Consider the following 14,166-nt stretch of genomic DNA (forward strand, 5'->3'; position numbering starts at 1 on the left):
GCTACATTTAATTGAGGGAACCATAAATGCCAACATGAACTGTGACATACTGAAGCAGAGCATGATCCCCTCCCTTCGGAGACTGGGCCACAGGGCAGTATTCCAACATGATAACAACCCCAAACACACCTCCAAGACGACAACTGCCTTGCTAAAGAAGCTGAGGGTAAAGGTGATGGACTGGCCAAGCATGTCTCCAGACCTAAACCCTATTGAACATCTGTGGGGCATCCTCAAACGGAAGGTGGGGGAGTGCAAGGTCTCTAACATCCACCAGCTCCATGATGTCGAGCTGTGTGTTGAGTTATTTTGAGGGGACAGCAAATTTACACTTATACAGGCTGTACACTCACTACTTTACATTGTAGCAAAATGTCATTTCTTCAGTGTTGTCACATGAAAAGATATAATAAAATATTTACAAAAATGTGAGGGGTGTACTCACTTTTGTGAGATACTGTATCTCCCTAATAATAAACCTTAATCATATATAAAATAAAAGCCAACCACAAAAAAAATGTTACAACTTAAATAAAAGTAAGATTACCTCATTACCTACTACCTAACAGCATTTCCTATAATGTTTTTTTAACTACTTTAGTCCCTGGTAGTGTAGGTGTACAGATGCCCGCAGACACTACAAAGAATAGCCTTTATATATTTCTCCTTGCAGTAGTCTGAGCTTGGTTTAGAGTGTGCATGCGTGTGTGTGCGCATGCATGTGTGTGAGGGTGTGTGTATATTGGCTTAGAGTAAAAGGGGCATGCTAATGTTAGCACAGGATGCTATAAGCAATATTGCGACTGCGGTAACTAACGCACATATTACAATTTGAAAGTAAACTGTTGCACTTGAGCACAAAAATAATAATAATAAGCAGCAGATGCTGCTTTCTACTCGCGAAGTTAAGAAGCAGCGGTCGTAAGACCGCTGCTCCTTAACTTATCCTCCACATTTTGGTTGGGAGACTGCAATCATCCCGATCAATGCTTCTTCGTAGCTCCATCCTGAAACGGAAGTTAAGAAGCAGTGGTCGGGATGATTGACACCCCCTGCTAGCGGCCAATTGGCCGCAAATGTGCAGGGGCGGCATTGCACAAGCATTTCACAAGAAATGCTTGTACAATGTTAAATGCCAATAGCGTATGCTGTCGGCATTTAGAGATGCCGGGCGACATGATTCGCTGCAGCGAAACATGTTCGCCCGGCATTTGTTAAATTTACCCCAAAGTATTAGTGCACCTGAAGACTTAGGGCTAAATTACAAGTGAGGTGCTATCTTAAAGTTTGCTGTTAAAGAGGCAAATTTCTCTCTTCCCCAGTGAATGTTAAATAACCAGCCATTACAAGTGGCTAGTTAATGCTACTGCTAGCTCACATTTACACTTAGCGTTAGAAATCACTAACCAGAGATCAGACCTCTGGTTAATGAAAAAAAAGTTCCCCTAATTGCCCCCATAATAAAGAGGACAGTACAATAACATCAAATAAATATATGACCATTTTTATTTTTTTTAAAAACTGCACAAAACAGTTTATAAGGTGTTAAAGGGACACTAAACCCAATGTTTTCCTTTCATGATTCAGATAGAGCATGTAATTTTAAGCAACTTTCTAATTTACTCATATTATCAATTTTTCATCTTCTCTTGCTATCTTTATTTAAAAAGCAAGAATGTGATGCATAGGAGCCGGCCCATTTTTGGTTGAGAACCTGGGTTATGCTTGCTTATTGGTGGGTAAATGTAAGCCTCCAATAAGCAAGCGCTATCCATGGTGCTGAACCTAAAATGGTCTTGCTGCTAAGATTTACATTCCTGCTTTTAAAATAAAGATTGCAAGAGAACAAAGAAAAATTGATAATAGGAGTAAATTAGAAAGTTGTTTCAAATTTCATGCTCTATCTGAATCATGAAAGAAAAATTTGGGTTCAGCGTCCCTTTAAAGTGAGGGCATGTGGAGCGTTTGGGGGAAAAAAGGCACTAAAAGTGCCTTTACATAGAGGTCAATGGGGGACTGTGTATATAAATATATATGTATATGCTTATATACATATATATTTATGTGTTTATATGTGTATATACACATATTAACACATAAATATATATGTATGTAAACACAAACACTAAAAATACATTTACTTATTGCTGCCCAACACTGCGCAATTTGTCCCCTGTGTTGCACTTAAGGATAGGCATGAACCAAGGCTGTGGCGGACATTTTCCAAAGTAAAAACCTTAGTGAAGGACACCAAGGTACATTTCAAATTAAAAACATCATTATATAGTGCTGGGTGTTATTATACTGATGCAGATACCACTGATCCTATAACCAGCCCTCCTCTGGCTATACCCATGTGCCAGTGTCACTACTGTGTCTTTGTATAGTGCTTAGTGTTATTATACTGATGCAGATACCACTGATCCTATAACCAGCTCTCCTCTGGCTATACCCATGAGCCAGTGTCACTACTGTGTCTTTGTATAGTGCTTAGTGTTATTATACTGATGCAGATACCACTGATCCTATAACCAGCCCTCCTCTGGCTATACCCATGAGCCAGTGTCACTTCTGTGTCTTTGTATAGTGCTGAGTGTTATTATACAAATGCAGATACACATCAAGTATTTTACTCAGGCTTTATTTATTCCATAACTTATCATCCAATATCGCTAGCAGTCTTTTGACAAGCCACTAACTTTATTCACACTACATATTCTCCCTTTCCTATTATTTAATCAGAAAGAAAAGATATACTAAGGTTGTGAATCACAACCTTAGTATATATTTTCTTTCTAATTAAATACTACTTATAATAACCCTCAGGTGATGGTTAAAGTGCTTTACCTTTGCATATAAAGCTTCAGGGACACAGTGGCAGCTTGCTTCTTGAATCTTCCCTGTCTCTCAGTCTCACTCAGAGTAATTTCCCCGGTACTAAGCGGCATCACGTGGGCGTGGCCCCAACCCTGCGAAACGTGGCACTGCGTGTGTCAAGGAGGAGTCAGGACCATCATTTATCTGTCCTACTCCTCCCTTCCCGCAGCAAAATGGGCGTCGGACACTGCAAGGGCCAGTCACGGACACCAGTGTCCGTGTACGGACACCTTGCCAATCCCTGGTTGCACTGGGTGGTTTGTTAGTGGCTGCTAGAATGAAAACAAGGCTCCCATTGGAGCCTATGGAAGCACACTCTCGTGAACGCTTGGCTTTTGGGCAATGCGAACTCCAGGTCGCGTCTCCATTGCGCTGCACCTGTAATACCAGTGCACATTTCCATGGACTGGTATTACTGAGTGGAGGGTATATATCGTGCTAGCGTAAGAGCGATATTGCTCTCCACTCATAATCTAGCCCTTAGTGTAAGGGTTAAAAAAATGTTAACAAAAGACATCATAAACATATGAGAATAAACTACTACACTCATATACACACTTTCTGATAAAAAAAAAATCATATAAATATTAATACATTTTTTTATAAGGGTTATAGGCAAGGTATTTGACTGGAAATGTATATAGTGTATGTGTTTATATATATAAATATGTATAAACATAACACATAAAGTCTGGCACTCTCTTGCAAGCACACAGCTAGATTAAAAGCAAAATGGAAGCATTAGTAACAGCATTTGGCCAAATGGTGATAGGCCCAGGACCATGTCAACATCTCTTTCTCCCTGGGTACCTAACCTACAGCCACGCAATACATACATATATAAACACATATATACATATTAATACATTAAATTATATGTTTATGAGCAATTGTTGGTGGCAATCTACTGATTTTTCTTATATGACTTTATTTGTATTGTGCCAGGTAATGGTATACTTTTAGATCATCAGTGGAGGGTATTGGTTGTTTCTTTCATGTAATTGGCAAGAGTCCATGAGCTAGTGACATATGGGATATACAATCCTACCAGGAGGGGCAAAGTTTCCCAAACCTCAAAATGCCTATAAATACACCCCTCACCACACCCACAATTCAGTTTTTACAAACTTTGCCTCCTATGGAGGTGGTGAAGTAAGTTTGTGCTAAGATTTCTACGTTGATATGCGCTTCTCAGCATTGTTGAAGCCCGATTCCTCTCAGAGTACAGCGAATGTCAGAGGGACGTGAAGGGAGTATCACTTATTGAATACGATGATTTCCCTAACGGGGGTCTATTTCATGGGTTCTCTTTTATCGGTCGTAGAGATTCATCTCCTACCTCCCTTTTCAGATCGACGATATACTCTCAATTTACCATTACCTCTACTAATAACTGTTTTAGTACTGGTTTGGCTATCTGCTATATGTGGATGGGTGTCTTTTGGTAAGTATGTTTTTTATTACTTAAGACACCTCAGCTATGGTTTGGCACTTTATGCATTTATATAAAGTTCTAAATATATGTATTGTACTTATATTTGCCATGAGTCAGGTTCATGTATTTCCTTCTGCAGACTGTCAGTTTCATATTTGGGGAATATAAACATCTTTTAAATGAAATTTATTTCTTACCTGGGGTTTAGTCTTTTTTTCAATTGACTACTTTACAAATTGCGGGCGGTATTAGGCCCGCGGGTGCGACAAATGCTTAAACTTATTGCGTCATTTTTGGCGCGAAGATTTTTTTGGCGCGAAAGAGTACGTCTATGACGCAAGTTCGTCATTTCCGGCGTCGTACTTGACGCCGAGACCTTTCACACGGTTGCGTCATTAGTGACGCTAGTGTGTCATTTCCGGTTATTTTTTTGGCGCCAAAAAAGTTTAGTTACGTTGTGCGTCATACTTGGCGCCAAATTTTTTCTTTATTTCAATACCCCATTGATGTTTGCCTCTTGATTTTTTCAATATCAGAGGGCTATGCTATTTTGCATTTTTTCCCATTCCTGAAACTGTCATATAAGGAAATAGATAATTTTGCTTTTTATGTTGTTTTTTTCTCTTACATTTTGCAAGATGTCTCACTTTGATCCTACCTCAGAAGCTTCTGCTGGAAAATTACTGCCTGACATTGGTTCTACCAAAGCTAAGTCATTAGTTATAAAATTGTAGAAATTATATCGCTATATGTCATTTGTAATAGTTGTTTTGATAAACTTTTACATGCAGATAATGTGTCCATCAGTAATGGCTTATTATAGAGGATTTGCTTTATTCAGTAATATTTATTAAGCCTATTACTCATTTTTGGAACATTTTGTTCAGCACAGTTATCACATATACTTTGCATAGCATAGCAAAGCTGTGTTATAAGTCTATGCAATTTATATACAAACAGATACGTTTACACAGTTTAGATAAAGATATACTTTATAGTTTATCTGCAAACAGCTACTTTTTGGAACCCTTAGGGGCTCAGTACTTTATATTAAGTATACAGCATACTCCTTTCTGTATTTCATTATTTTCACTCTTTTGTCTCAACATGAGATGTGTCATTGAGATTGATATGGAACATTCTGAGACTGCTGCCTTTAATGCTAATTTAACTGAGAGGAGTTTAACAGCTATTGATATCCCTATAAATAAATATTTACTGTGTAAATTAGTGACAATTTGCCCAGTGAAACAGCTTTGCACTGAGTGTTTAGTGTCTGTTCAACAGCCTCAGTCTGTTCTGTTTTTACTATTATACATCCTGTTTATATAACCCAGGGAGGGGTAACTCAGTTTGCTTAAGCCACGTTTGCAGTCAGCAGTTTCTGAGGCTATTGCAGCTTTTCCAATGGCGTGTAAGCTTAAGCGCAAACATAAAAATATTTCTTCTGGCTTGTCTTCCAAGGACAGTAATACTAATGGTACCTCAAAGGCCAGTCAATTACAGCTTTCTGAGGATGAAAAGTCTTCTTGCAGTTCAGAAGGTGAAATTTCTTCAGATGATTCTCCTGCTTCAGATAAGGAATCTGAGGACATTACTTTCCAATTCAAGATGGATAACCTGCGATCCCTACTTAAGAAAGTTTTAAGAACCTTAGGAGTCCAGAAATCTAATCTAATCTAAAACAGTTAAGTATAAACCGGTTCCGAAATTAGACCTTTTTTTAGACTTAAGTCTAAGACTCCGGAAACTTTCCCTGTACCGTCATTGGTTTCAGAGGTTATTACCAAGGAGTGTGATAAGCCAGGAGTTCCTTTCATTCCTTCTACCGCTTTTAAGAAAATGATTCCTGTCCCTGAGGCTAACTTAGAGTTATAAGGGACTATTCCTAAGGTTGATAGTGCAATCTCCACTTTAGCCAAAAGGGCTACTATTCCTCTTAAAGATAGTACTTCCTTCCGAGAATCAATGAATAGAAAACTGGAGGGCTTTCTGAGAAAGTCCTTTTTACAAGGGGGACTTTTGTTTAAGCCTGCAGTGACTATTGCTGCAGCGTCTGGAGTGGCAGCTTTCTGTTGTGATTTCTTAGCTGAGTTAGTGTCAGTTGAATCTCCACTAGAGGATATCCAAGATAAGATTCAGTCGTTGAAAACCTCTCATTCTTTCATTTGTGATGCAATTGTACAAATCATTCGCATTAATGCCAAAAATACGGCTCTTGCTGTTCTAGCTAGAAGAGAGTTTTGGCTGAAATCTTGGTCTGCTGATATGGTTTCTAAATCCACACTATTATCTTAGGCCTTTAAGGGCAAGACTTTGTTTGGTCCAGGCTTGGAGTCTATTATTTCTACTGTAACACTTGGTAAAGGAGCTTTTTTGCCTCAGGATAAGAAGTCTAGGCAAAAAGCAGTTTTATTGGGCTGTTTAGACTTGCTCCAGACCGTATTTGGTCTCCCATTGCGCATTTTTGTTCCTTTCGTCAGAATAAGCATCAGAGAAATTCATCTGCCTCTTTGAAGATTAATTGTCTAAACCAACCTGGATCCGGTCTGGAGCAAGTCTTAACAGCCCCAGAAAACTGTTGCTGACTCAAATTCAGCAGGAAGTTGCAGCCCCTAATCCGGTAAATAAACATGATGGACGCTAGTCTAATGGACTGGGGGGCAGTTTGGGCACTATCAAAAAGCTCAAGGAGTTTGGTCTCTTTGGGAGGTGACGTAACCAATCAATATCCTGGAGCTCAGGGCAATTTTCAATGCCCTATCTCAGTGGCCTCAACTGCATAGGTACCTTTTCTATGTTTTCAGTCAGACAATATCACGACTGAGGTGTATATCAATCATCAGGGGGGTACACAAAGCTCCTTAGCAATGCAGGAGGTGTCCCGAATCCTGGGATGGGCAGAGGTGCATTAAGGCACTATGTTGGCCATTCATATTCCGGTGGGTAAAAAGCTGGGAGGCAGATTTTCTAAATTGTCAGTCTCTACACTTGGGGAAATGGTCACTTAATCAGGAGATATTCAATCAATTAGTCTGCTGTTGGGGTCTTCCGGAGATAGATCTAATTGCTTCTTGTCTGAATCACAAATTGTCATGGTACGGATTGAGATCCAGGGATCCTCAAGTGGAGATAGTAGATGTCTTAGTGGCCCTTTGGAGGTATCATCTAGTCTATCTGTTTTCTCCAATTGTGATCCCTCCCAGGGTGGTAGCTCATCTCAAACAGAAGAATATGTCAGCAATTCTGATTGCCTCAGCGTGGCCCAGAAGAACTTTGTATGTTGACATTGTACAGATGTCCAGTGCTTCTCTGTGGCGACTTCCTCAACGTCCAGATCTTCTAATCCAAGGTCCGTTCTTTTAACAAAATCTTCAATCTCTTAGTTTAACTGCTTGGAGATTAAACTATTGATCTTGCTCACAGGGGTTTCTCTGTGTCTGTGATTGATACTTTAATTCAGGCTTGCAAGTCTACTATGAGAAAGGTTTACCATAAGGTGTGGAAGGTATACCTTTCTTGGTGTTCTACTAAGGGTTATTCTTGGCATTCAGTGAGAATACTGCATATTCCTCAGTTTCTTCAGGAAGGTCTGAGCAAGGGTTTGTCAGCCAGTTTTCTCAAGGGCCAAATTTTGGCGCTTTCTGTTTTGCTTCACAGACTATTAGCTTGTTTTCCTGATATTCACTCCTTTGTTCAGGCTCTGGTGAGTATCAGACCTTTGGTTAAACCAGATTCTCCTCCATGGAGTCTTAATTTGGTTCTGGGAGTATTTTTGAACCTATGCATTCCTTAGACATTAAGTTGTTATCTTGGAAAGTTATTTTCCTGCTGCTATTTCCTCAGCTCCTATGGTTTCAGAATTATCGGCTTTGTCTTCTGATCCGCATTATTTGTTTTTCATCATGTTGTGTACAGTGGCTGGTTTTTGCCAAAGGTGGTTTCAGCAGAAAATATTAATCGTTCCTTCACTATGTCCACAGTCTGCTTAAAAAGATTATTGCATAATTTGGATGTGGTTAGGGCATTGAAGTTTTATTTACAAACTTCAAAGGATTTTCACCAATCTAGAAGCTTTTTTTTTGTGTATTCAGGGAAATGCAGGGACCAGAAGGCTACTGCGGTGTCTTTGTCTTTTTGGTTGTGATCTCTAGTTCACAAGGCTTATTTGGAGGGTGGGGTGTCTTTGCCTCTTCCTGGTGTGCAGGTAATGTAATCCCAAGAGTAAGGTCTCGTGGACTCTCACAATCAAGAAAGAAATTAATCAGGTAAGAATAAATTATGTTTTTATTAGCACAGGCATAACAGTTGTAGGCTAATCTTTTGGATAGATGGACAACAATCAAGTATATACTGTAGCTGTTAATCAAACCACTTTGTTTTAGTTTTTAAGTGCCATTATGAAAACTGATTCAATATTTTGTCTAAGCAGTGCTCATTTAATATTCGATTCCACATACCTAGTAAAGGTTATAATATTATCATAAAATTATTGAATATTAAGTAAGTCTCCTATATTTACTTTTATCATTTTCATGAAATAAATAACCCCACTTACAATGCAACTCTCAGCATGAGGCTGCTACACACACCTACTCGCTTTCTCATGACAAATATTTCCTGACATTATTTCTGATTATTATTTCTGTTTACAGAAGTGCCACAGGTGAGGCATGGCATGACATTATGTTGTCCTGTTTGGGTGGAAAACCATGCGACCCACTGTCTGGAATACAAGAAGATGAGTGTGGAAGTGAATTTGCTTATTTCTACTTTGTGTCCTTCATATTTCTTTGCTCCTTCCTGGTGAGTATGAGAGGGGGTATATTGGATAGTTAAAAAAAACCCAACTTGTTTCTTTTTATCTTCATTCATAATTTAGTATGATACAATTAGAAGAGAGTTCATGTGTGTGCGAGAGAAAAATAGATGAATATAACTATAACTATAAATAAGGGCAGAGAAGTGAAAAATAGATTATAGGAAGAAAGAAAAGGGGGGGGGGAAAGGGAGAGTAGAAGAGACATTTTACAGAAATCAAAGTTTAGTGAAGAAGAAAAGCTCATAGTTAGAAAAATCAGAGATGAGCTAGGAATTGCGAGGAGAGAGACCTAGAAGGCAAAGTGAAAACCCGTTAAAAAAAAGAGAAGAGCTAGGTGGGATAGTTGAAGAACCAGAGGTTGGAAAAAAGAAAGTACTAAAGGAGAAAAAGAGAAAATAACCAATGGATGAAGAAAACAAAATAGTGAGACTAGAAAACAATTGGGGAACTAACATGTGGTAGTAAGGACTTATTCAAATTTTTGATTAGAACCCAAATTGTAGAGTAATCTCAGTGACCAGTAGAAATAACAGTCAAGGCATGACTTAGACAAGGCACAGGACTGAGGAGGGAATATGAGACTGCAATCAAAGTTAGGGTTGGGGAGATGAGCAGTCCGTAAACCAAAGAGCAGGCAAGTGGCGGCATCAGGAAGGATAGACACAGGAAGAAACTGGAACAAGAATTCAAGAACAAGGATTTACTGTAACAAGGATTCACAGCCAGTGCTAGAATAACTAAGCACCAACTGATAGAAACTGCAAGGCTTATAAAGGTGCTGATCAAGTAATAAGGGTGATCTGGTAAATCAGTTGTACAACTACAGGAACCGGATGAATACAAGTTCTACAGTGCAAAAATCACTGACGGTAGATAAAATAAAACTCCAGATAGCATAACAAACAAAGCAGCAACCAGCAAGCATAAAGGCCACCATTGAGGAAGCTGCAGGCAGGGCACCTCTCCGCCCACCATGCCCACCACCAGCAATGCAGGCATCATTGGCAGAAGATAAGACTGCACAAGATCAGTCTGGGGTGTTTTAACTTATGGCAGTTGCAAACTCACATAATCAAGCCTGCACCACAAGGGGTCCAAAGCTGCATCCACAGCTTTATAAATGGAGCCCAACATTTCTAGGTCTGTGGTTAAAACCCATTCAGTGCCTTTATCACTTCCTATGACAGCAGTCTAGTTTTTATAGAAGGTTGGGGATATTGACAAGACAAATAGGAGAATAAATAAGAGACCACGGGCGAAAGAGCTAGGGTAGCTAGTGTAGCAAGAGGGAAGAAAGGAAGAATTGCTAGAGCCTGAGAGAAATGTAAGCTATAAAGGAAAATAAGGCTGAGCCTGAGGAGGTAGAGGGGAGAGTAATTGAATGGAGGGGAAAAAGAGGGAAGAGATGAAGTAGCGTAAAGGGAATTATGAAGGAACAACAGAAAGAGAATGTTGATAAGAGGAAGAAAAGAACATATAAAAGAAGGAAGGAAAAAGATATAAAAGTAACTATGGGTGAAATTGAAGGAGTAACAAAAGAAAGGGAATTTCAGCAAACAATTTTAATATGCGCTTAGACAATCATATCCTCATGTAATTGATTGCTGTGTGCACCGGCAATGGGCTAGATAACGAGTGGAGCACTATTTTGCTTGTGATTTAACTTTGCTATCCAGAGGCTTTTTGCGTGCGTCGGGTTGCGCTCGTATTACAAGTTGAAAGTAAAAAGTAAGCGTCTAGCATGCAAAATGTTGAACTTAGAATATCGCAAACCAGGTTAAAGGGACATGAAAGCCAATTTTTTTCTTTCATTATTTTAAGAGTATGCAATTTTAAACAACTTTCTAATTTACTTCTATTATCTAATTTGCTTCATTCTCGTGATATCCTGTGCTGGAAAGCATATCTAGATAGGCTCAGTAGCTGGTGATTGGTGGATGCACATAGTTGCCTCGTGTGATTGGGTCACCCATGTGCAATGCTATTTCTTCAACAAAGGATATCTAAAGAATGAAGCAAATTAGATAATAGAAGTATATTGTAATGTTATTCAAAATTGTATTCTCTACCTGAATCATAATAGAAAAAAATTGGGGTTAGTGTCTCTTTAAGGTATATATATATATACAGTATATAAAGTTTCACAGAGGATCCAGCACTCACTATTTACTTTAATGCAGCAGCCAGGGTGCACTTCAAATCGTTACATAGACATATCCATTCCAAGAAGGCACTCTCTTTTATTATTCTCTCTCTATTATTCTTTTAATGAATAAACGTTTTTGGGGTCTGAGGACCCCGAAAACATTTATTTAATAAAAGAATAATTTGTTTACTGTTAAACGGAGAGTGCCTTCTTGGAATGGATATGTATATATATATATATAGGAATATCTATTTAAAAATACTTAGAGCACATTCCCCTATGTGAAGAACTTTGGAATGTGAAATATTTACATTACATACACAGTTAAACACTTTATTAAATATGAATATTAAATAAATATGATTTTTTGTGTTTTTGGCTACTTGACTGCAAAGGGCTCCAATGCGCTTATATAACCAATGCACTTATTATATAACCAATGCACTTATATAACCAGAGCACTGAAGTCACACTAACCCAACGCGCGTTAAATTCAATTGCACTTAAGCGAACGTGTTTACTTATAACTCTGTCGCACGCAAAAAGCTGATAAATACCCTATATCTCTAGCAAGCTACCGTTAGCATGCCACTCGTAATCTAGCCCTATGTGTGCATATCAAAAATAGTCCTATTGTCAGTAGATAGCTGTCTATGCCAGTGTGGAGTGAAATTTGTCATATTAGCATTTTTATTAGATAGCATTGTCTGGACAAAATTCATATTTCTTTCATAAGGTGGTGAGAGTCCATGAGCTATTACTTCTGGGATTCAACTCCTGGCCACTAGGCGGAGGCTTATATACCCAAGATTTCATAAGCTTTTAATCCCTCTCACCTCACTGGTATCCAAGGCTTAACAGTTGCCTCACAAAAGGAAGGGGAAGAATAGTGGTGCTCCAGATTATTTGTTGACAGGGATTCTCAGACCTATATGAGACACGATTTTGCACAGGACCACTGTATTTGACGATATGTATATTTTATTTTAAATAAGGGCAAGGAGTCTATTTTGCTCCGATTTTAGACGTATCTCTCTGGGCTCTGCAGATTTTCTTATAGTGCTAGCATTATTACTTTTATTCAGCTCTAAAGAGCATGCTCCCGTATTCCTGGTAGTGCACTGAGTTTCTCTCTATCCTCTGTTCACACTCAGAGTTGTGCTATTATCCAAGTAGCATGCTAAGTTTTCTTATGTTAAAGGAACATAATACTGTGATGCAGCATAACTGTAAAAAGCTAACAAGAAAATATCTCTATATTAAAAAGTAAGATATTTTACCTACAATTTGTTTTAGCTCACCAGAATAAGTGCTGTGTAAACAATTATACTTAAGCTGCTGTCCAGCTGCAAGTTAAAAAAAAACAAAAACAATAGCCAATCATCATCAGCAGTGAAATTGACTCTGGGGTCAATTTATCAAAGTGCGAGCGGACATGATACGATGTAGCGTATCATGTCCGCCACACATCGATAAATGCCGACAGCATACGCTGTCTGCATTTATTATTACACAAGCAGTTCTTGTAAACTGCTTGTGCAATGCCGCCCCCTGCAGATTTGCAGCCAATTAGCCGCTACCAGGTGGTGTCAATTAGCCCAATCGCAGATTTAAGACCGCAGCCTCAGAGGCAGCGGACTAGTTATGGAGCTTGATAATTCGACCCCATAGACTCCTCAGATTTGCATTCTGTAAGTAAGATGTTGTCTGATAATTAGAAATTATTTCCTGATCAGGATATGCAAGAAGCTTTGACTCTACAATTCTTCAGTTGCAGATTCAATTCCTATGTCAGATTAGACATGTGACTGTTGATGCCTTTAAGACATGTCTTAATTGGTGCTCTAACTGCCCATAGAATTTCCATTGTGAAGATAAACTGTTTTTAAATCCATCCTTGCTATTGGCTAAGAGAGGTTTTTCATATTTTAAGTATCCGAGACCCTAATCTAGCACAAGAACACTCTATCATACATTTTTTTTCTAATTGCTAAACCTCTAGTTGCATTTCCTCTTCCATGAGGCTATTTAGATATTTATTTCCTAGAAATAGACCCCGCAAGGACTTTACTTTACTCAGTTTTCTGAGTTTTTAAAAATGTTTTATTTTGGGGAATCGTTTACATGGTGGACCAGTTTTTTCCATATAATTTACTATTCCTATTGAGCATAGTTCATTTTCCAGGGACCCTGTGGAGAATAAATTTTGATTATTTCTTTGGAAAGGATTTTATTTTCTACAAGTGGGTTCCCTGTTTTCAACAGCTTTGGCATCACTGGCGTAATTGCAGTCTCTTCACTTTGATGTGGAAATCTATTTGATCTACTTTCAGAAGTTTTCTGCTAATGAAGATTTTTAAAACTCTTTGAATCTCTTTCCTCAGAAATTTCAGAAATTTTTCATTGCTACAAAATAAGTTTCGTATAAGGTCTGTTACATTCAGATCTTTGTTCTAGATCTAGTCAAAGTAACTCTGTTAGTGTCATAACAGGCACTTGGCTAGAAGAGTGATTTATGTTCGTGCTGCAATAAGGCGTACTGTACCTTTAAGGAGGCCTAGAAGATCAATTAGGCTCTAATTGTAGAAGTCTTTATAAGCTCTCTGTTTTCAGCATGTGGTTGCTTGTGTATTGAGTAAATTCCTCTACTGTGGCATGAACTATTTGGATATACTGGTTTGACTTCTGTTTGCCCTGACTAAGATTATGTTTAACCCTTTGTTCGGACTGACTTGTTATGACTTTAGCTTGTTTGTAAATTCTGCATTTGTTTAATGATTTTGTGCTGCATTTCCCTGGGACTGTCTGACTTAGATTACCTTAACCTTGGATTCCTCTGCTATCAGAAGATCTGCATTTAAGTAATTTATGCAAGTTTATATTTGT

At 38.5% G+C, this 14,166-nt stretch overlaps 1 protein-coding gene across 1 annotated transcript in view; it reads left to right on the forward strand.

Annotated features, from left to right (window-relative positions):
* CACNA1A (calcium voltage-gated channel subunit alpha1 A) overlaps positions 1 to 14,166 on the forward strand; it is a 632,851-nt gene that overhangs the window by 420,290 nt on the left and 198,395 nt on the right. The window contains exon 35 of the mRNA XM_053718181.1: positions 8,968 to 9,118. Coding sequence (XP_053574156.1) covers positions 8,968 to 9,118 — 151 coding nt within the window. The remainder of the gene's footprint in view (positions 1 to 8,967; positions 9,119 to 14,166) is intronic.

This window comes from Bombina bombina, chromosome 6 (genome assembly GCF_027579735.1).
Source record: "Bombina bombina isolate aBomBom1 chromosome 6, aBomBom1.pri, whole genome shotgun sequence".
NCBI lineage: Eukaryota > Metazoa > Chordata > Amphibia > Anura > Bombinatoridae > Bombina > Bombina bombina.